This window comes from Chiloscyllium plagiosum, chromosome 9 (assembly GCF_004010195.1).
Source record: "Chiloscyllium plagiosum isolate BGI_BamShark_2017 chromosome 9, ASM401019v2, whole genome shotgun sequence".
NCBI classification, from domain to species: domain Eukaryota; kingdom Metazoa; phylum Chordata; class Chondrichthyes; order Orectolobiformes; family Hemiscylliidae; genus Chiloscyllium; species Chiloscyllium plagiosum.
The window spans coordinates 54601663-54624873 of record NC_057718.1 but is presented as its reverse complement, the minus strand read 5'-3'; the positions used below and the strand labels follow the sequence as shown (position 1 = coordinate 54624873).

General features: G+C 39.3%; 1 protein-coding gene across 3 annotated transcripts in view; it reads left to right on the top strand.

The window, feature by feature from the left end:
• The window catches only part of LOC122552867 (proteasome activator complex subunit 4-like), a 193287-nt gene extending 173874 nt beyond the window's left edge, over positions 1-19413 (top strand). For all 3 annotated transcript variants that reach the window (XM_043695950.1, XM_043695949.1, XM_043695948.1), the window contains 4 exons: positions 9819-9981; positions 10170-10303; positions 12470-12608; positions 18457-19413. In XM_043695950.1, coding sequence (XP_043551885.1) covers positions 9819-9981; positions 10170-10303; positions 12470-12604 — 432 coding nt within the window. In that variant the 3' untranslated portion in view covers positions 12605-12608; positions 18457-19413. The remainder of the gene's footprint in view (positions 1-9818; positions 9982-10169; positions 10304-12469; positions 12609-18456) is intronic.
• The last annotated feature ends 3798 nt before the right edge of the window (positions 19414-23211 follow it).

Here is a 23211-nt window from a genome sequence, read left to right as displayed (position 1 = left end):
ATTTCCCCATTTCACTTTGTTCCCATTGTTATTGTTAGTATGGAAGCATTGGTTCAGTTTGAATGGTCACTTTGTCTTATAGTGTATAAATATTGTGGAAAAAGTAAGAAGTTGAAACTTTTTGTCTTGCACTCATCGGAATAAATATGAGTGGCAAATTGTGAACAAACTCATAAAAATTTGTACTATGGAGAAAAGTGCTGATTCTGATCATTGTCGTAAGAAATCGATAGGGCCTTATTAGCTGCTCAGGCTTTTGGGTAATTTAAGGTGTAAGGCTTATTCATTCCTTTTATTTGCAGGCAATAGGTTTCTGCATATGTCACTTATAGCAATCATACTCAACTAATTATTATGGATTTGTTGTTTGTATAGCTATTTATGCATGCAGGATTTTTTTCTTAGCCCATTCTGTCCAGTTGTGGAATGACATTACAAGCAACAGAAATTTTGTTTGTTTTGCAAGTGTGACCTGGTTGAGTGCACTTTGGAGTCTACCTATTACAAACAACCAATAGAGCATACTGTTTAATTTGATCAAGCACTCATTGGAACAATATGACCTTTGTCCTTTGTATTGCAACAGTTCTGAAATTCATACACCACTTTGCTCAATTGTGTGGAAGGAAGCATTTCTGTTCAAATTGATCACAGTTTCCTGTTTATGGAAAATATCATTAACTCAGACAGCATAGTAGCAGCTTGTTTAACCTAATGTTCCGATTTTTGAGATATTTTGCTCTTCCAAGATGTTTGAGATAGACTGGGCATTTTTCATGGGTAATATTAATCATAGATTTATGCTAAGCCTTTCAATTGTCTTTTGAGTTTTTGTCTTACATTTTAATTTATGTATGCACACATATATGTACATACTCTTTTTAACATTGTGAATTGATCCAGATCTGAAATAGAAATTTTGTGATTAGGTCACTTATCTGCTAATCCAGTAGTCATTGTAGCACTTCTTAAATAGCTGACATTCCTTTTTTGTCTTGTTTGTAATATGCATTTCTTTTGCTTGCCCCCTCGTCCTTGACACAAGGAAGCTAAATTCGTTTTCAATAATTTTGCATTTCATCTGCAGCTAATTTGTCTTACCCTTGATGTGTATCTTTTGTGGTCTTTTGAAAGTTTTATCAATTGTGTTTTATTCTGTTCTCTCTAAATTTTCCTTTGCTGCTTTTACGAATGAACGTGAAAGGCCAAATGTTTAGGCAGTATATTTACCAATGGACATGGCCAAAAGTGTAACAAAAGTAATGTTGCTATAATAGTACTGATGATGGCAATGAAGCGAAGGCCACAATGTTGCACTCTTAAAGGTGCCTTGAACCAGCGAAATGTAACTCACTCGCTCCTTGTCGACAATTTCTTTAAAATGAATTGATAGTTTTAATGAATTATGTTTGAGGTTTTCCTTTTGTGAGCTATGATCAAGTTACTTAATTTCATGAAACAACAAAAAATTTGCACAAGAGCTCAACCACATAAGCTAATTCGTCGTTGATGATACTACAACTAGGAGACACCTTTTAAAATGCATCTCATACTTAAGATGAAGATGAGAAATTATGTTATAAGAATTGAGAGTCTCTTTGCAAGATGATTGAGTAACTAAATAATTTAAGGCAGAGGTACTTGGTTTCTGGACCAAGGAGACAGTCAGGGGGTATCTGAAGTAAATAGGAAAGTGCAGTTGAGGCCATCATTAGACCAGTCATGATCTCATTAAATGTTGGAGCAGTCTCAAAGAACCAAGTGGGTCCTTCTATTCCAGTTTGTATGTAAGATGTAGTTTTGGCATTTCTAGTTTGGGGCCTGCTAACATCAATTTATATGGCACTTTCTAATGTTATAAAAGGTCCCAAAGTACTTTGAGGGAGCATTGTAAAACACGATATAACCCAAACAAACATGATATAATGTCAAATGGTTTGACCAAGGAGGTAAGTTTGTCGGACTATTTAGATAAATGCAAGGTGCTGCATTTTGGGAAAGCAAATCTTAGCAGGACTTATACACTTAATGGTAAGGTCATAGGGAATGTTGCTGAACAAAGAGACCTCAGAGTGCAGGGTAGTGAAGAAAGCGTTTGGTATGCTTTCCTTTATTGGTCAGAGTATTGTGTTTAGAAGGTGAGAGGTTATGTTGTGGTTGTACAGGACGTTAGTTAGGCCACTTGGAAAATAGCATGCATTCTGGTCTTCCTATTGGAAGGATGTTGTGAAACTTGAAAGGGTTTACAAGGATATTGCCAGGCTTGGAGGGCTTGAGCTATAACAAGAGGTTGAATAGGTTGGGGCTGTTTTCCCTGGAGTGTCGGAGGCTGAGGCGTGACCTTTATATCGGTTTATAAAATCATGAGGGACATGGATTGGAGAAATAGACAAAGTCTCTTCCCTGGGGTGGGGAGCCCTGAACTGGAGGGCATAGGTTTAGGGTAAGAGGGAAAAGATATGAAAGAGACCCAATGGACGACCTTTTCATGCAGAGGGTGGTGCATGTATGGAATGAGCTGCCAGAGGAAGTGGTGGAGGCTGGTACAATTGCAACATTTAAAATGCATCTGATTGGGTATATGAACAGGAAGGGTTTAGAGGGCCAAATGCTGGCAAGTGGGACGAGATTTGAAGACGCAGCTGACAGTAGTAGCGTCATTTAAAATTTGGATGCTCAAGACTCCAGAGTTAGATGAGTGCAGCAATCAGGTTTACGAGACTGAAGGAGTTTACAGAGATGAGGAGGAATGAAGTGATTTGAAAAGAAGACTGAATTCTGTAATCACAATCAGGTCAATGAGCTCACAGGTGATATGATTTAGACTTGATGTGAGTTAAGGTATGCACAGTGGACTTTGAATAAATTTACATTTACAGAATCTAGAATATGGCAGATCCCCTAGGAGTGAATTGGAATTGTCAAGTCTAGAGATAACGAAAGCATGAATTTAATTTCAGGAATTGAAATAGGGCTGAGCTCAGGCAGTGTTATTGAAGGCACTCAGTGGTGATTGGAAGATCTTCCTGGGATTAAATAAAATGCCACAGTTTATAGAATCCTGACAGTGTGGAAACAGGCCCTTCAGACCAACAAGTCCACACCAACCCAAGAGTAACCCACCCAGACTCATTCCCCCTATCCTTTATTTACCCCTAATGCACTTAACCCTGAACACTATGGACAATTTAGTATGGCCAGTCTGCCTGAACTGCACAGCAAACTGGAACACCCAGAGGAAACCCACGCAGACACTGGGAGAATGTGCAAACTCCATATAGACAGTTGCCCGAAGCTGGAATCCAATCTGGGTCCCTGGTGCTCTGAGGCAGCAGTGCTAACCATTGAGCCACCGTGCCACCCCTTTATTGTTGCAAGACAGAAAGTGAAGAAAAGTATGAAATTTACAGCCCCTCTACTTCCAACAACATGGAAACTAGAAACTCTACCTTTAAGTGTTAACGTCTTCAACCCCTGGTTTAATGAAATTTATCTAATGCTTCATGTGATTTACAAAGGCAGTGACTGATTTTGTTGGGTATCTTCTGTAACTGCTTTGAGTTGGGGTGTAGGGTTGAGGTTAAATTCTAAAGTCTAGTTGTCTTAATTTTTATCTTGCCACAAAATTGATAATGGTGAATATACATAATACATGAACACTAACCTTTGGCATTCACCTAATTGCAAAAATGTGCTAATAGCTAAATATAACTGCCTGCTGTCATTTATTTCACACAGTAGTTAATTGGTTTTAATACAAAATGCAGTATAGTAACTGAAGTAAGTCTATAGTGATTCTGTGCATTTCATAGTCACATTTCACTGGTGTGCAATTGCATCAGTGTTTAATGATTCATTTAATAGTACAGTCCTTAAAGATTCAGTTTATTTTCATAAGAGCTTGTTCTGTTATGTCCCATTATCAGTATGTCAGTATACATAAGAACATAACATTAGAATTCAGAGCAGGAGTAGGCCATCTGGCCCTTCGAGCCTGCTCCACCATTCAATAAGATCATGGCCGAATTTTTCGTGGCCTCAGCTCCACTTACTCACCACGACCCTTGATTGCTTTACTGTTCAAAGAAATGATCTATCTTAGCTCTAAAAAGAGTTATTGAGGAAGCCTCAACTACTTCACTGGTCAGGGAATTCCATAGATTCACAACCTTCCCGGTGAAGAAATTCCTTCTCAATTCAGTCCTAAATCTGCTCCCCTAATTTTGCCCTCTTGACCTAGTTTCACCCACCAGTGGAAAAATCTTCTCTACTTCTATCTTATCTATTCCCATCATAATTTTATGTTTCTGTGTTGCTTCTAGTGCCAGTACATCCTTTCTCAAGTAAGGAGACCAAAATTGCATGCTGAACTCCAGATGTGGCCTCATCAGCACCCTGTACAGCTGCAACATAACCTCTCTGCTTTTAAACCCAATCCTTTTAGTAATGAAGAACAAAATTCCATTTGCTACCTTAATTACCTGTTGCACCTGCAGACCAACCTTCTACGATTCATGCACAAGGACACCAAGTCTCTATGCACAGCAGCATGGTTCAATTTATTACCATTCAAGTAATAGTCCTTTTTGCTGTTATTCCTACCAAAACAGATGACTTCACATTTATTAACATTGTATTCCACCTGCTGGACCTTTGCCCACTCACTTAAACTTCTGTCTTTTTGCTAAGTTTCATAGTCCTCTGCACATTTCTCTTACCACTCATCTTAGTGTCAACCGCAGTACTTGTGGTCCCCAACTACAAATCCTGGATTAGTGGTGCTGGAAGAGCACAGCAGTTCAGGCAGCATCCAAGGAGCTTCAAAATCGACGTTTCGGGCAAAAGCCCTTCATCAGGAATAAAGGCAGTGAGCCTGGAGCGTGGAGAGATAAGCTAGAGGAGGGTGGGGGTGGGGAGAAAGTAGCATAGAGTACAATGGGTGAGTAGGGGAGGGGATGAAGGTGATAGGTCAGGGAGGAGAGGGTGGAGTGGATAGGTGGAAAAGGAGATAGGCAGGTAGGACAAGTCCGGAAGCAAATGTGGCTGTGGTAGCGAGTTTATTTCACGACATGGTTGAAGAGCTTTAGGCCAGAGGAAATGACCTGGGCGTTGCAGTGGGAGAGGGACTCCCTGAGATTCTTGTAGAGAGAGGAGGAAAACTTCTTCAAGGCAGGCATCCTTGCAAGAGGATTCGCAGTAGGGTTAAAATCAATGAGGTAAAAGTTTTCTCAGGGAGTCCCTCTCCCACTGCAGCTCCCTGGTCATTTCCTCTGCCCTAAAGCTCTTCAACCATGCCGTGAAACAAACTCGCTACCACAGCCACATTTGCTTCCGGACTTGTCCTACCTGCCTATCTCCTTTTCCACCTATCCACTCCACCCTCTCCTCCCTGACCTATCACCTTCATCTCCTCCCCCACTCACCCATTGTACTCTATGCTACTTTCTCCCCACCTCCACCCTCCTCTAGCTTATCTCTCCAAGCTCCAGGCTCACTGCCTTTATTCCTGATGAAGGGCTTTTGCCCGAAATGTCGATTTTGAAGCTCCTTGGATGCTGCCTGAACTGCTGTGCTCTTCCAGCACCACTAATCCAGAATCTGGTTTCCAGCATCTGCAATCATTGTTTTTACCCCAACTACAAATTGTCAATGTAAATTGTGAATGATTGCAGTTCCAACACTGATCTGTGAGGCACACCACTAGTTACCGATTGCCAACCAGAGTAGCACTCATTTATCCCCATTCTTTGCTTCCTGTTGGCTAACCAATCCTCTATCCATGCTAATACATTGCCTGTAATGCCTTGCGCCTTTATCTTATACAGCGGCCTTTTATGTAGCACGTTGTTGAATGCCTTTTGGAACCCAAGATGCACCACATCTACTGGGTCCCCGTTGTCCATTGTGTTTGTAATGTCTTCATAGAATTCCAAAAGATTAGTTAAGCATGACCTTTCCTTCATGAACCCATGCTGCGTCTGCCAAACAGGGCACGGTGGCACAGTGGTTAGCACTGCTGCCTCACAGCGCCAGAGACCCGAGTTCATTTCCCGCCTCAGGCGACTGACTGTGTGGAGTTTGCACGTTCTCCCCGTGTCTGTGTGGGTTTCCTCTGGGTGCTCTGGTTTCCTCCCACAGTCCAAAGATGTACAGGTCAGGTGAATTGGCCATGCTAAATTGCCCATAGTGTTAGGTAAGGGGTAAATGTAAGGGTATGGGTGGATTACGCTTCGGTGGGTCGGTGTGGACTTGTTGGGCCGAAGGGCCTGTTTCCACACTGTAATGTAATGTAAAAAAGGGCAGTTTCTATCTCGATGCTTTGCTATTTCTTCATTGATAATAGACTCAAGCATTTTCCCGCTACTGAAGTTAACTGGTCTTTAATTCCCCATCTTTTGTCTATCTCCCATTTTAAACCTACCTTTTTGAGGCACACTCATGGTATCATCACTATGTCACAGCCTGTGACCTGAGGAAATAAAGGGATCGCTAGAAATGAAACGTATCATAAGCATGCTGCTCTGTTGTAGCCGAATAGCTTAATAGATATTTCTGTGCCTGAGAATTTAATAATTGTATATAATAGCCAGTTATAATAAACAGCTGGATTCTTCAATATCACATTATCAATGCCTAGATTTGTGCATTATAAGGGACAATATCAGCATTTCCGCATCAGGTAAAATATCCTGCAGGAAGCAAAATCTACATAGAGGTTCAATATTTACTTAGATAACTATTCTTATATTTTTCGTTTAATATACCATTTCAAATAAAGTGTATTGGTAACCCACACATTCCTGTTGTAATAGAGTTTAATTAGCATGGTGCTTGAAGCATCGCTCAGTATGTTGCCGAATATCAGAATATTGTGTTCATTATTTTAAATTTTAATCTGAAAGGTTGTATGCGAAGTACCATTGAAAATAATTTATAGATTAAGTTAATGGATACTTGATGTAAACATTTTCTATGTACTCCTTTGTAATTTTGTTGCAGAGACTCCAAGGAACATGCTAATTTTTATCCTCTGGCAATCTAGGAAATTTTAGTTTATCTAAACCTGTTATTTTAGGTTCTTGACACATTCACGATGAAAGAAGACTAAATATTAAAATTTATAGTTACTCTGATGTCAGGATTAGTTTTGTCCTGTATTAACTAATCATCTAAATCTGTTGTATAACTAATACTTCCGCAGGGCATCTGATGCCAAACATCCACACGTGGTTGTAACTTGGGTATGTGACAAAGTTGAATTATGGTATAAAATTTACAGAACATAGAATATAGGAAAGTACAGCACAGAACAGGCCCTTTGGCCCACTATGTTGTGCCCAGGATTAATCCTAATGTAAAATAAAATAACTTCACCTACGTACCCCTCAATTCACTGCTATCCATGTGTATGTCCAGCAGTCGCTTAAATGTCCCTAGTGACTCTGCTTCCAAGACCACAGCTGAATTCCATGTATTCATAGCTCTCTGCGTAAAGAACCTTCCTCTGATATCCCCTCTATACCTTTCTCCTAATATCTTAAAACTATGACCCCTCGTGCCACTTTCCCTCGGGAAAAGTCTCTGGCTATTGACTCTATCCATGCCTCTCATTATCTTGTATACCTCGATCAGGTCACCTGTCTTCCTCCTCCTTTCCAGAGAGAAAACTCTGAGCTTAGTCAACCTCTCTTCATAAGGCAAGCCCTTCAGTCCAGGCAGCATCCTGGTAAACCTTCTTAGCACACTCTGCAAAACCTCTGTATCTTTCTTATAGTAGGGTGACTCAGAACTGGACGCCATATTCCAAGTGTGGTCTCACCAGGGTCTTGTAGAGCTGTAGCAAAACCTCGCAGCTCTTAAACTCGATTCCCCTGTTATTGAAAACCAAAACACTATATGCTTTCTTAACAACCCTATCCACTTGGGTAGCAACTTTGAGGGATCTATGTACTTGAACACCCAGATCCCTCTGTTCCTCCACACTGCCAAGAGTCCTGACTTAAATCCTATATTCAGCAATCGAGTTCGACCTTCCAAAGTGCATGACTTTGCATTTATCCCGGTTGAACTCCACCTGTCATTTCTCAGCCCAGCTCTGCATCCTGTCTATGCAGCCTGCAATAGCCTTTGATAGAATCAACGGCACCTCCAACCTTTGTTATACTGTATAGCTAGGGATGGGTGGTGTGCTGTGTCAAGTCAGATGCTTTTGGAACTGTTTTTTAGAATTGCACTGTAAGCAGTTTTTAAATTATTCCTTTTTGTATTTATGTAACATACTATACATTTTTAGGTTTCTTCAACAGCAGTAGCAGAGCTCATGGTCAACACAGCCAAATTAACATTTTTCATTGTGTTGACATCCATCCTGAGAGCTGGAATTTTTAACCTCTACCAAAAGTTTCTAATGTTGTTTGCAGCTGATTTCAGTGTTTAATGCTTGTAAAGACACCGCCTTATGTGATCAGGCTTATGTTTATTGATTTTGTGACCCCATTGGCTCAGTGGTTAGCACTGTTGCCTCACAGCACCAGGGTCCCAGGTTCGATTCCAGCCTCTGGCGACTGTCTGTGTGGAGTTTGCACTTTCTCCATGTGTCTGCATGGGTTTCCTCCGGGTGCTCTGGTTTCCTCCCACAGTCCAAAGATGTGTAGGTCAGGTGAATTGACCATGCTAAATTGCCCGTAGTGTTCGGTGCATTAGTCAGAGGGAAATGGGTCTGGGCGGGTTACTCTTCGGAAGGTCGATGTGGACTGGTTGGGCCGACAGGCCTGTTTCCACACTGTAAGGAATCTAATCTAATCTCTGTCATCTTCAACTGTCTTCTTTCATTACTGGGTTCTGCCTTCTTTCTCCAGTGTTATAGAAGTGGATGTAGATTGTTTTTGTTATGATTAGAAGTCATACGACACTAGGTTATAGCTCAACAGGCTTATTTGAAATCACGAGCTTTCAGACCACTGTTCCTTCGTCAGTTAAAGCACTTCACCTTATGAAGGAGCAGTGCTCTGAAAGCTTGTGATTTCAGATATACCTGTTGGATTATAACCTGGTGTCATTTGACTTCTAAGCGTGTCCACCCCAATCTAACACTAGCATCTCCACATCTTTATAATTATAAAGTCGTCAGTACCACAGCTTAGAGTTCAAAATAGTGCCCGCAAGTTCTGAACGGTCTAGATCATTCTGTCGTCTTTTCACTAGAAAATAGAGTTTGTGACGGGGACAGTGATTTGCTGGAGGAAGTTACAGCTTGCCCAGGTTTGTCAGACAGGTAACATAGAATGTACATGTCACTTCACCTCATTGTCAAGGGTTTGGTAAATTAGATAAAGGAAGCAGGTAACTTGAGGGATTCTACATGTGATGGTGGAAGCACGGGAAGAGAAATAAAATTCCTGGAGGCACTTGGGCAATACATAAAGGGTTAGGATTAGAACCAAGCAAAACCATCTCAGATGATTAAGAAAATAATATGGTTGACTATGCTAAAAGCTGCAGAGAGGTTAAAGAGGCACAATGCATTTGTCCAAGCACAGAATTTCATTAATAACTTGGGGTTATTTTGAAGCTGATGGGATAAGAATCTTATCGGGATTCAGATAGTGTGGCAGCAAGATGTTTACGCACTTCGCAAAGTTTACAAATGGGTCTGTTATCAATATTAAGCTAATAATTTGCTGTATGTTTTGGAGTGAGTTTGGAATTAATGGGCTTTGTTGTGGTACTGAAGGAATGGACATGAAGCAGGATGGTGTGTTGAGAACATTGTGTGAACAGTGGATATCAACTAATGAGCTTCCATTTTCTGCTCACAGACAAGAGAAATGGCTGCCACCACCCTTAGTGGTCTGTTACAGTGCAACTTCCTGACCATGGATTCCTCCATGCAGAGTCATTTTGAACAGCTCTGCAAGACCAGACTTCCAAAGAAGAGAAAGAGAGATCCAGGCATAGCAGTGGATACAATTCCTCCAGCAGGTAAGAAGAATTAGCCTGTGTGTCAGAAGCTACTTAGAAGTTAATCATCTAATATTTTACATTTTGGTTTCCCCTTTTGGTTGTCTGGAAGATGAACGTGCAATAAGTGAGCAAAAGTTAAAATTCACTGAGTTTTTTGAGGATGCAGATTTGATAAAATTTCTAATGGTTTTCGCCCACCCCTGTAGATTTGGTTCGTCGACACGCTGGAGTATTGGGACTAAGTGCCTGCATTTTATCGAGCCCGTATGAAGTGCCAACTTGGATGCCACAACTTCTGATGAACCTCAGTGTTCACCTTAATGATCCACAACCTATAGAGGTAAAATGAAACAATTATTTAAATACATTGCATTTTCAGATGTTGTGTTGAATTGTGAATATGGCAATATCAAAAACCTCAAATTACCTATTTCTAATTCCATGAGGAGCTCCAACTGCATATCTCCATTCATGTCACCCAATATTAAATTGTATTAGATTGGCCATATAGACTACATTTTCTGGTATGTGTAAATTTTACATCTGAGTGATTTGAAACTAATACATTGCTTTGAATGGAAGTATGCTGTTCTGTCCACATGCGTAGCTGGTACATCATTGTGCAGTTTCAGGTTAGCTTTGCACATAAGCAGGGATCTTGGTAGTAATGACAGCAGAAAATGGGCTGTTGTTTAAGTGTATAAGAACATAAACAACAAAAGGGAAATATAACTTTTATTAGTAATAAGTTTTTTTTTAAGACATTAACAAAATCCCAAAACATTTCAAACCTTGACAGTGTTTACTAGGGTTGGGAACCAAAAATAAGAGAGCAGGCAAAAGAAATCCAAGGTTCAGGCTGAGTTTGTAGAGAAATGAAAGCTTCTCTCTGGTAGAGATGGTGCTTTATACAGTTGTTGAATTGGGGCTTGCCCTGTCTGCTCCCTCCGCAGCACATTCTTCCATGGGCCAGCATATTTTTGCCATGTTGCAGGCTAGCTACTTATCCATGCTATCCTGTGCTCCAAAGTAGCAGTGGTATTGTGATAGTAGATGGTGCAGCTTTGCATCTGCCTCTATAATGTTCTGGTCTCTGGAGATGGTTCCACGAAGTCATGAGCAAGTAGATGTTCTAGCCCCCTTGGTATTTGGATAATGACGTTTTAGAGTCAGCAAGTCAGTTAACATAGAAACAGGGCTGAAAATGTGTTGCTGGAAAAGCGCAGCAGGTCAGGCAGCATCCAGGGAACGTTTCGGGCATAAGCCCTTCTTCATAGAAACAGGACCTTTGTGCTATGCTGATCAACAAACATCAAACTAATCCCAGTTACCTTGATCTATAGTCTACTATGCCCTGACAATTTAAGTACATCACTTTCTCAGAGAGCAAGTTCCATATTTCTACCACCCTCTGGGTGAAATAAACTTGTTCTCAGATCCCCTCTAACCAATTTGCTTCTCACCTTAAACTTGCACCCAAATCTTAGATATAATTGCATTAGGAGAAGTGCAGACAATTTCACTCCACTGATTCCTGGGATGATTGGTTTGTCTTATGAAGAAATCTTGGATCCAATTGTGTTCATGAATTTAGAAGAACAAGAGGTGATCTTATTGAAGCGCGTAAGACCCTAAGTGGACTTCACAGGGTAGGTGCTGAAGAGATTAGAACCAGAGGGTGCAGTGCCCAAAGGATGATTAGTTTGTGGAACTTTTCCCCGTAGAACAGTGGAGGTAAGGTTACAGAATACTTTTAAGACTAAGTCAAATAGTTTCTTGGCTAACAAAGGAGTCAAAGGGTAATGGGTACAGACAGAAAAGAGTTCACAATCACATCTGTGATATTACTTAATGGCCGAATAGGCTAGAGGACCTGAATTCCCCACTCCTACTCCTAATTCTCATGTTTGTATATTCATATGACCTTAGGATGTAAACCACTAGGTCCTGTGGACCTCTCAGCATTTAGCTTGGTTTAATGTAGTGGATTAGCCAACACATCATCTTCAGTAAAACATTCTCCTACCACAAATAATTCCATATGCAAACATCTGTTTTTATGTATAATTTGCCCCGACTTCTGATATCTTTGAGCACAGGATCAGTTTGCTCTCCAACTGTTGCCGAATCATTTTCTTGTGGGTTCATCAGATGCGCCAAAGTCATTTTTTTTCAACTTTCCCCAAGAAGTGCATCCTTTCTTGACTCTAGCCTCTTGCTGAGACTCCATGCAGCTTTATTGCCTTTTTGGTCCTGAATTCTGTTTCAAAATGCATACCTTATGTCACTAACACCGATTTGTTCCACCACTCAATTTATTTTTGCTACTTTGTGCTCAACCTAGTCGATGTTTTATTATTCTGTATTATTCAGGTGCAGTTATTTTTCAGCACATGCCAGCTCATGTTTTTCAATTACGTATTGATTCATATTAGATTAATTTTGTCCTTAATAATTTGCAATTATACATTTCACTCAAGTGTTTCAAACTTCATTGTTTCTGCAGATGACGGTGAAGAAAACTTTATCCAATTTTCGAAGAACTCACCACGATAACTGGCAAGAACACAAGCAGCAATTCACAGATGATCAGTTGGTGATTCTTGCAGATCTCCTTGTGTCACCATGTTATTATGCCTGAGAAGGTATAAAAGCTATTGAAATCAAATACTTACAAAATCTGATATTTGTCGCATCCTGTTATCACCTGTTAATTTATTGCTAATAATTAGAATATCACAAATACGAAAATGCTGAATCTTTGGGAGGCAGCGAATTGAGCTTCAAGATTATATTCTGTATTGTGCAAAATTATTTGGAGCATTGCAGTGTGTTTGGAATAGCAGTTGGTCTCAAGCAATAGATTATAATGGAATGAAGATGTAGCTTCATATTAATACAAGGACTGAAGTAGTTTTACTTGGCTCACTTGAACTTGAGTTGAGCAGCAAAGCAAAACTTAAATGAGTGGATCACTATAGCCTGCACCTATTTTGTTAAATATTGTATTTGTAATTTCCCTTGAATGATTTATGTATTTACTTCCTCATCTCTGTACCTGCACAAATTGAATACTGTCTTGGGATAAATTATTGATTAGATTACATTTGCCTTTGCTGGGAAAGTAAATGGCACACTACCTTTTTGATTAATGCTCCCTAATCAGGTGCATATGCACTCAGTAGCGTTTCGTCAGTATGGTCCTAGAATAAATGAGCAAGTAATTCTGCAGTGAATTCAGAGAAATATCTCTTATGTTATTGAGTTATCTCAAAACTATTAATTAATATCGTCAGTTCTGTGTTTTATTTTCATTGCACCCTAGTTTTGAGCACTAAATCTGATCATTATAATTGTGGTAGTTGAGAGTCAGCATTACTATACTGACTTGAGGAACTTCTTATAAATGTGAAATTCACTAATGGCTGGCCACTGCTATATACTTTTGTTCAAGCATGTGAATCTCTGAATCAGCTTCCAGAGCTTTTCCATAGCACTTATTTGCATATAAAAATCAATAAAATGCTCCCAGGATAAGGTAAAATAACGGAGATAAACTAAGGAGGTTTTCTGAGATAGGGGAAAAATGTTCTAAACTTTGCATGAATTTGTCTTTCTATGATTAGCAACAAAATCAAAATTGTGATTTCTGTCATCCGCTACTGGACCAGAATAACGAGTACTTTGCGGTGAGGAAAGGAACTAGTTTCTGTTGTTTATTTAAAATATTGCTGTTCCTTCAAGGAGGGATTCCTCAACCCGCTTCTGGGTAATAAGGAGAGAAATTAGAGGATCATTGAGGAAATGGTGATCATAATGTAATTAAGTTCTATGAGAAAAAGTGAAGATGAGGATACTTGGTGAAATTAAAATATATATCATGTAACTTAATGGGACCATATTCAGATTAAACAGAAAATTGTCAACTGCATTAATAATAAATATTGGAATGGAGATGGAAGTTACAAATTAATATATTCCAATAAAGGGGGGAAAGTGCTATGATACAGCTATTAAGCAATTATAGAACATAGAATATTACAGTGCAGTACAGGCCGTTTGGCCCTCAATGTTGCACTGACCTGTGGAACCAATCTGAAGCCCATCTAATCTACACTATTCCACTATTATCCATATGTTTATCCAATGACCATTTAAATGTCCTTAAAAGTGGCGTGTCTACTACTGTTGCAGACAGCGAGTTCCATGCTCCTCCTATTCGCAGAGTAAAGAAACTATCTCTGACATCTGTCCTATAACTACCACCCCTCAATTTAATGCTATGTCCCCTTGTGCTAGCCATCACCATCCTCCAAAAAAGGCTCTCACTGTCCACTCGATCAAATCTTCTGATTATCTTCTGTCTCAGTTAAGTCACCTCTCAACCACCTTCTCTCTAACGAAAACGGCCTCAAGTCCCTCAGCCTTTTCTCATAAGACCTTTCCTCTATAACAGGCCACACCCTAGTAAATTTCCTGTGAACCCTTTCCAAAGCTTCCATGTCCATCCTATAATGTTGTGGCCAGAACTGTAGGCAATATTCCAAGTGTGGCCGCACCAAAGTTTTGTACAGCTGCAACATGACCTCATGGCTCTGAAAGTCAATCCCTCTACCAGTAAAAACTAATACACCATATGCCTTCTTAACAACCCTATCAAACTGGGTGGTAACTTTTAAGGATCTATGTACCTGGACACCTAAACCTTTCTGTTCATCAGTACTCTTTATTCCTGTGCTCTTTCCAAAGTGAATCACCTCACACTTTCCACATTAAACTTCATCTGGCACCTCTCAGCCCAGCTCTACAGCTTATCTATGTCCCTCTGTAACCCGCAACATCCTTTGGCACTGTCCACAATTCCACCAACCTTACGGTCATCCACAAATTCACTAACCCATCCTTCTATGCCCTAATTCCAGGTCATTTATAAAAATGACAAAAAGCAGTGGCCCCAAAACCGATCCTTGCAGTACACCACTAGTAACTGACCTCCAGGATGAACATATCCCATCAACCACCACCCTCTTGTCGTCTTTCAGCTCACCAATTTCCGATCCAAACCACTAAATCACCCTCGGTTCCATGCATCCATATTTTGTGCAATAGCCTACTGTGGGGAACCTTATCAAACGCCTTACTGAAATCCATACACAACATCTACAACTTTACCCTCATCCACCTGTTTGGTCACCTTTTCAAAGAACTCTAGGTTTGTGAGGCATGACCTACACTTCACAAAACTGTGACTATCCCTAATCAATGTATTCCTTTCTAGATGATAAATCCTATCTCTTATAACCTTTTCCAACACTTTACCCACAGCCAAAGTAAGGCTCACTACTTAAAATTAAAGGTCTATAATTCCCAGGTTGTCTCTACTCCCCTTCATGAACAAGGGGACAACATGTGCTATCCTCCAGTCTTCCTGTAGACAATGACAACATAAAAATCAAAGCCAAAGGAAATCTCCTCCCTGTCTTCCCAGAAAATCCTAGGACAAATTCCCATCCGGCCCAGGGGACTTGTCTATTTTCACACTTCCCAGAATTGCTAACACCTCCTCCTTGAGAACCTCCGTTCCATCTGGTTTCCATATTCTCGTCTACAACATTGTGGATACTGATGAAAAAATTCATTTAGTGCTTCTCCTTTCTCCTTGGACTCCACGCACAACTTCCCACTACTGTCCTTGATTGGCCCTAATTTTAAGCTAGTCATTCTTTTATTCCTGATATACATATAGAAAGCTTTAGGGTTTTCCTTGATCCTATCTGCCAATGTCCCGTCCTAGCTCTTAGCTCTCTTTTTAGGATCTTCTTGACTAGCTTGTAACTCTCAAGCGCTCTAACTGAGCCTTCATCTCTGATCCTAATATAAGCCTCCTTCTTCCTTTTTACAGGAGTTTCAACGTTTTTAGTAAATCATGGCTCCCTCGCTCGACCACTTCCTCCCTGCCTGACCGGTACATATTTACCAAGGACGTGCAGTCGCTGTTCCTTGAATAAGCTCTGCATTTCAATTATGCCCATCCTATGTATCCTGAATCTTGCCTAATCACATTATAATTGCCTTTACCCCAGCTGTAACTCTTGCCTTACGGCATATACCTATTCCTTTCCAATGCTAAAGTAAACATAACTGAATTGTGGTCACTATCGCCAAAGTGCTCACCTACCTCCAAATCTAACACCTGGCCAGGTTCATTCCCCAGTACCAAATCCAGTGTGGCATCGCTCCTTGTTGGTCTGTCTACATACTGTGTCAGGAAACCCTCCTGCACTCATTGGACAAAAACAGACCCATCGAAAGTACTCAAACTGTAGAATTTCCAGTCAATATTTGTAAAGTTAAAGTCCCCCATAACAACTGACCTGTTATTCTCACTCTTATCCAGAATCATCTTTGCTATCCTTTTCTCTACAACTCTGGAAGTGTTCGGAGGCCAATAGAAAGCTCTCAACAGAGTGACCTGTCCTTTCCTGTTTCTAACCTCAGCCCATATTACCTCAGTAGATGAGACCTCAAACGTCCTTTCTGCCACTGTCCTTAACTAACAATGTCACACCTCCCCCTCTGTTACCATTTTCACTGTTCTTACTGAAACATCTAAATTCCGGAGCTGCAACAACCATTCCTGTCCCTGCTCTACCCATGCCCCTGAAATGGCCACAACATCGAAGTCCCAGGTACCAACCCATGTTGCAGCTATTTTAAAATCAGTGCTAAATATTTAATAGAATATAAAGAAAGCTGTGTTAAATGTATAGAAAGCATCATGCTTTCTGTTGTAAGTTTTATCCCAACACATCCTCAGTTTTCAGGTTTGATGATTCATCTCCATCCTCCCATCAGTTTTTCACCAAGATATTCTCTTTGCTTACTTGCCTTTCCTATGTATCTTTGCATCCATTTGATGTACATTTTGCAATGAACACAAGGCTAAAGGCAGGCCATTACAGTTGCTGCTTGACTTCCCTTCCTTTCATTAACATTAAATATGACAACTTGTAGTTCTTGATAAAGTTAGAGATCATCCATCCAACTGTTCCTGCTGCTACCTCTTCCCTTGACCACGAAATCTTTTGTGTAGAAGAGTCCATTTGCAATTTCCTCTGTATTCCCTCTGCTTCCTTTTCTTCCTTCAAATTCCTAATTCAAGGGAAATGGTGGTTGCGGTAATGTCACTGGATAAATAATCTACAGGTCAAAACTATTGGACTGGGGTCACATTGGTAGCTGATGGACCTGATATTGCAGGCTTTATTAATTAAATTTTAAAGCTTATCTCTGTAATAGTGACCATGAATCCATCATTCTTCATCATCAAAGCTATCACTAATGTTCTTTAAGGAAGGCAATCTCCCATCTTTAACTGTTATGGCCTACATATGACACTAGATTCACTCTAATGTGGTAGACACCTAATCTTTTCTAATTACCCTATCAGAGAATTACAGTGCACACTCAGGAACAAGTGGGACTCAAACCTGGGTCTCCTGGTTCAGAGATAGTGACAGAACCCATTGCACCACAAGAGCTCCCTTGTTGACTTTTAACTGCTCTCTGAAATGACCTAGCAAACAATTCAGTTCAAGGTAAAATAAAGATGGGCAATAGATGCTGGCAATTGCCAGTGATGCCCTCATTACATGAATTATTTAAAAATTTATCTATAGTTTTGTGTTGTTTGAGCCCTCCTAATGTATCTGTTATTTTTAAATTATCCCTAATGATGCACTTTGTGGTAATCTTTTTACTTCAAAGGTAGTAGGCAAATGTGTACAGTTCTGGTCACTGCATTATAAGAAAGATGTGGAAGCTTTGGAAAGGGTGCAGAGGAGATTTACTAGGATGTTGCCTGGTATGGAGGGAAGGTCTTACGAGGAAAGGCTGAGGAACTTGAGGCTGTTTTTGTTAGAGAGAAGAAGGTTGAGATGTGACTTATTAGAGATATATAAGATAATCAGAGGGTTAGATAGGGTGGACAGGCAGAGCCTTTTTCCAAGTATGGTAACAGCGAGCACGAGAGGGTATAGCTTTAAATTGAGGGGTGATAGATATAGGACAGATGTCAGCGGTAGTTTCTTTACTCAGAGAGTAGTAAGGGTATGGAATGCTTTGTCTGCAACGATTTGCCAACTTTAAGTACATTTAAATCGTCATGGACAAGCATATGGATGTACATGGAATAGTGTAGGTTAGATGGTTAGCATAGGTTAGGTATGACAGGTCGGCGCAACATCAAGAACCGAAGGGCCTGTACTGTGCTGTAGTGTTCTATGTTCTATGCTGCAGCATTCAGTGTTTCAAAGTTGCTCCTTCTAATATGTTTCCCTCTTTTAGTACCTCATTCGGAAGTATATCTTCAGTTCTTTTTTAACTTCTGTGTAGAGAAGTGTAAATATTTAATTTCTGTTCCAACTTTAAACCTGATCGGTCTTTGAATCAGACCAATTTAGATCTCACCACATTTTTGGTTTTTTTTCGTAGATAGTAGTTCTGTTGACACAGATGGAAAGGAGTCTTGGTGCTACTGTTAATGAACTAAGGAGGACATTTGTTTTGTACATACGCCTGAGAATCCCTTTAGCCGCATCAATCTTCTGAAGACCCAAGAAGCTGCAAATATAATCTTTTTGTTCCCTTAAAGACATGGATCTTTTTCAGTCCAAATACATACAAATTTACAGAACAGCAGAAAATGTGTACGTATGTAAATGTTTAGTAGAATTTTCACTAATATATAGACAGTTTTTTTGCTTACTTACAAAAACATTGTAATTAAACAAAAGTCATTCTGCTGAATTTGTAAAATTCTTGTACAGTTTTGGCTCAACTTCCTCAATTTCTTGACTGCTCTTATGACAGCTCCACTGGCTATTTCATAACTTATATGTAGAGCTGTAAGAAATGTAAAAACTGTAGAAACAGGAGATGAGCTAATACATTTGTACAAAATGTAATCTTTAAAGACATAGTCTTGTGATCTTGAGATTCATTTGTAGAATGGTGTAAACTTAATAGTGGTTTTGTCTTCAAGTCATGTGCTTTACTCATAGTTATATGGTTTATGCTTTCGAGAAAATATTTTAGCCCCCAGCTTTGCTAAACTTGAGAGGGTTTATTGTGCTGTCGGTCTTGGTGTGTTTAAATAATTTTAATATGTATCAATATTTTCGGTTTTTTATCCAATTTGTTTTTACCTATATTTGCTTTTTTCAGCTATTAAACATTGGTTACATATGATGCGTGGAGGCATTATATGTATCCTTTGGATGATTAGCATTATGATAAACTATGGGTAAAATGTCAGATCATATTGTTGTGCAGTTGCTCATTATAACATGTCAAAGACTTAACCACTATATAGGATAGTGCTGAAAAGAAGTGGTTTTTGATGTACTATTTGGTTATTTTAAAGCCAATAAATGGATTGTTTGTAACAAATTTGTGTTACTTTGTGAAAATGTCTCTATTTTAGATACGTATTTATGTCTATTTTTAAATAAGTTTTAAGATATTAAAACAGATTCTGTAGGAGGACAACGGTCTTCAGTATTCCTTCAGTCTTCACCTGATAAAATTGTTCTGGATTTGGTCAAATAGGTTCTTTCACATCCATCCCTACAGTTTGCTGGAATTGTCAGATTTATTTCACCTTCTTGGTTCCATGCATGGATCTGTACCTATATGTTAACAAAATCACGTATTCAGTTGTTGGAATATATTCTCATTTTACCAGGTAGAAAGTTACTGGAGGGTAGTGACAACCTCCGTTACTTGGTATACCCCTTGCTCATGTTTTTGGGAGACAGACTGATGATTCTTAGAGACTACTGTGTTCTGCATTTGTGGTTACAAAAGCTGGAGGCTTTGAATCCTAATTGTAGTTCTGAAAAACATTGTGTTGAACAGGGGAGTGGAATCCTTCTCCTTTTTTGCATCTCAAGTTCGTTTGGATCTAAACCTGTTGGTGGACGAGAACTCAAGGCATTTTTCTGGTGGATAGAGTTTATTTATTAAACTTATTCCACATACCACTTTGTCTTCTCCACCCTCCCCTTATATTTACTCAGTTAATCAATTAACCCTAGTCAGAAGCCTAACTCTTATTAAACTGACTTCTCATCAAATAAAACTCTTCAGGATATATAATCTTTGAACAGAAATGAATGAAAATTGTACATTTTTATATTCTACAACTTAAAACATATTCCCTCTTCTTTAAGCAAACAAAATTATAATGTTTTATCACAAAATGATCTGAATGAAAAGCATTTTTATTTGTGTTCTTGTAACTCTTCGTACCACCAGGCATCCTCTTCAATGATATCTAATAATTTATTTGAGCAAGCCCGTTTTTCTGTCTGACAGATGGTGATTTGCATCTACTGCCTTAATTATGGAGACTTCTTTCTGCTTTTTCTGCATGCTAGCAAAGTTAATCCTCGATTCCCAGTGACACACTTCTTCACTTGAAGAGAATAGTTATGTAAACAACATTCTCTCGTCAAGTTTTCTCATTACTCCTTGTGTAGAATTTCCATTATAATATTGGATAAAAATACCCACTGTATCTGTCGCCTCTAAAAATGCCAAGGATTCAACACTAAGGTACTTTATCTATCATTGTTATTTTCCTGATTTACTAAGTCATTGGATCACATTTACTATTCTTTTCCTCCAGGAATATGTAACAACCTACCATACACAGAACAGCCATCTGCACCATTGGAATGTGTAATATCACTTAAAAAGTAGTCGCTTTATATTTTCTGGGTCACCCAAGACTGGACAATTGGAGTTTGTATTTTTCTGAACTCCATTTCTTCAACATTTTATTTGCTCTTGACTTCATTAACAGTAGCAAGTTCCACCAGAGTGTTCAGTTCCAATATATCATACCCAGCAGCAAGTCTAGTCTGTGTATGCAACCAGTTTAACCATCTTAGACTTAGTAGGTCTGTTTCTTCCCAGGATGCAAGAATTCATTCTTTGAGGATCTTGTCAGATTTGCCGAGATGCATTTTAGTACTTTCTAAGTACGACTACTGATCCAAATTCATTCCTGATTTATTCTACTTTTTGTCTAATCCTATCCATTTAAAGACACCCATAGCCTGACTTTCAATCTTAAATTTCCTTTTTATTTATTACACTAGGGCAATCCTATGGAATTTAAACACAGAAAATCATCCATGTGTAGTATAAAGTTAGGTATTTTTTAAGAGACCACAAGATTGCTGAGTTTGTTGTAAGCCAGATGTTATCTGTTTTCAGCAAGAGGCACCTGAGAAATGCCCAACCCTTACCACTTCATTCAAACCAGAAGCGCATTTGTTTAATTTCCACAGCCTCGCTTCAATATTGTCCATTTCTGTAGTGGGTTTCAAAAGTACTTGCCTTTTAAATTTTCATCCTGCAGAGATGCAGCTTTTATAACATTTGACTTATATTCCAGGAGTACGTTCCTAAAGAACCTATGATGATTTTTACGATCACTTTTCCTGAGTAATAAACTCTAGTCTAAACTCTTGGTCACTGAATCTTCCTTCAAAATCCTGAACCTGGTCAGGGTTTAGCTTTGTCTGACCCATCAGGGAGTGCTTTTGCTGCATTACAATTTGGCTGGCTGTTTTCTGGTATCTTGGCATATCCAGTACATACAATTCTTTTCAGCTACCCAACACTTTGTTTGCCTTTTATTCGTTTACCTTCGAGTTTGTTTGTAATTCCTAAAACTTCTCCCTTGTTCATGAATGCCCTGCTCCGTGCATGCAGAACATTTAAGTGCTCTGAAAATAGGAACTAATTGTTTCCCAAAACAGGGGCAATTACTTAGCTCCAAAGGAACTTTTGAGAAAAATGCAAAAGAAAATTTGTGGATAGTGAATTGTGATGGTGATACTGAATGACTTCAGAGCGACATTGACAAGTTGGCCAAATAGGCAGACACTTTACAGATGAATTTCATTGCACAGAAATGTGAGGTAATGCATTTTGGTAGAAGAAACATGGAGGGACAGGACAGGCTCAATGGTACAACATTTGAGGGGCATTCAGGTGAAGAGAGACTCTGTGTCAAGTGCATAACCCTTTGAAGGTGACTGGGCAAGTTGAAACAGTTAAGAAGGCCAATAGGATCCTTTGATTAATAGGTAGAGTATGAACGCAAAGCAGTTTATACTACATCTCTGCCGATCATTGGTCAGACCATATTTGGAGTGTTGTTTTCAGTATGGGCACCGATTTCAGGGAAGATGTTAAATGTCCTGGAGAGGGTGCAAAGCAGATTTACTAGAATGATTCCTGGAATGAAGGATTTTAGATATGAGGAAAGATCAGAGAAATTGGGTTTACTCTCCTTGAAGCAGAGAGGATTAAGACGTGACCTAATTGAGGTGTTCAAAATAATGATCAGTTTTGACAGGGTAAACGATTTTTGTTTTCTTTCACTAGTTGGAAAGACTAATAGTTATAATTTCAAGATTGTCAGCAAGACTGTGAGACAGAAGATGAGAAACTTTCTTACTGAGTTGTTAGGATTTGGAATGCGCTGCCTGGGAGAGTGATGAAGGCAAATACCATAGAAGGTTCCAAAAGAGCTGGATATATATTTGAAAGTGATTGATTGATTAAAAGGGCTGGAGAACAGAATTAGGAATTTTTCAGGAGCTGATACAGACATGATGGGTCGAATAAACTTTGGTAAAATTCTATGATTCTACATGGACAGTACCATTTGCAGTGAGATATTTGTATGGACTCCTTAGGCCAGGGTGAACGTTAATTTGCAATTTTATGAACCATTTCACCTCTTACATGATTTCTTTCATACAGTCCATTACTAAAGGAACTTTCTACTGTCATATTCATTACCTCAGTATTTATATTTTCACACTTATCATTAGCAAATTCCACGCTCTGTTGTTAGGACAGATTTAGCTGGCACCCAGAGTATGATCCTACACATTTCTCCACAATTACTCTTTATATTTCCAATTTACATTTAATTTAAATTTAAAAGAGATTAAGTGCTATATGAACTTCCTTGTTTGCTGTCTGTGAGAATGCTTCAAATGAGGAGAGGCTGAATAGGCTGGGGCTAATTCCCTGGAGTGTCAGAGTCTGAGGGGTGACCTTATGGAGATTTATAAAATCATGAGGGGCATGGATAGGGTAAATAGACAAGGTCTTTTCCCTGTGACGGGGGGAGGGGGGGAATCCAAAACTAAAGAGTTTAGG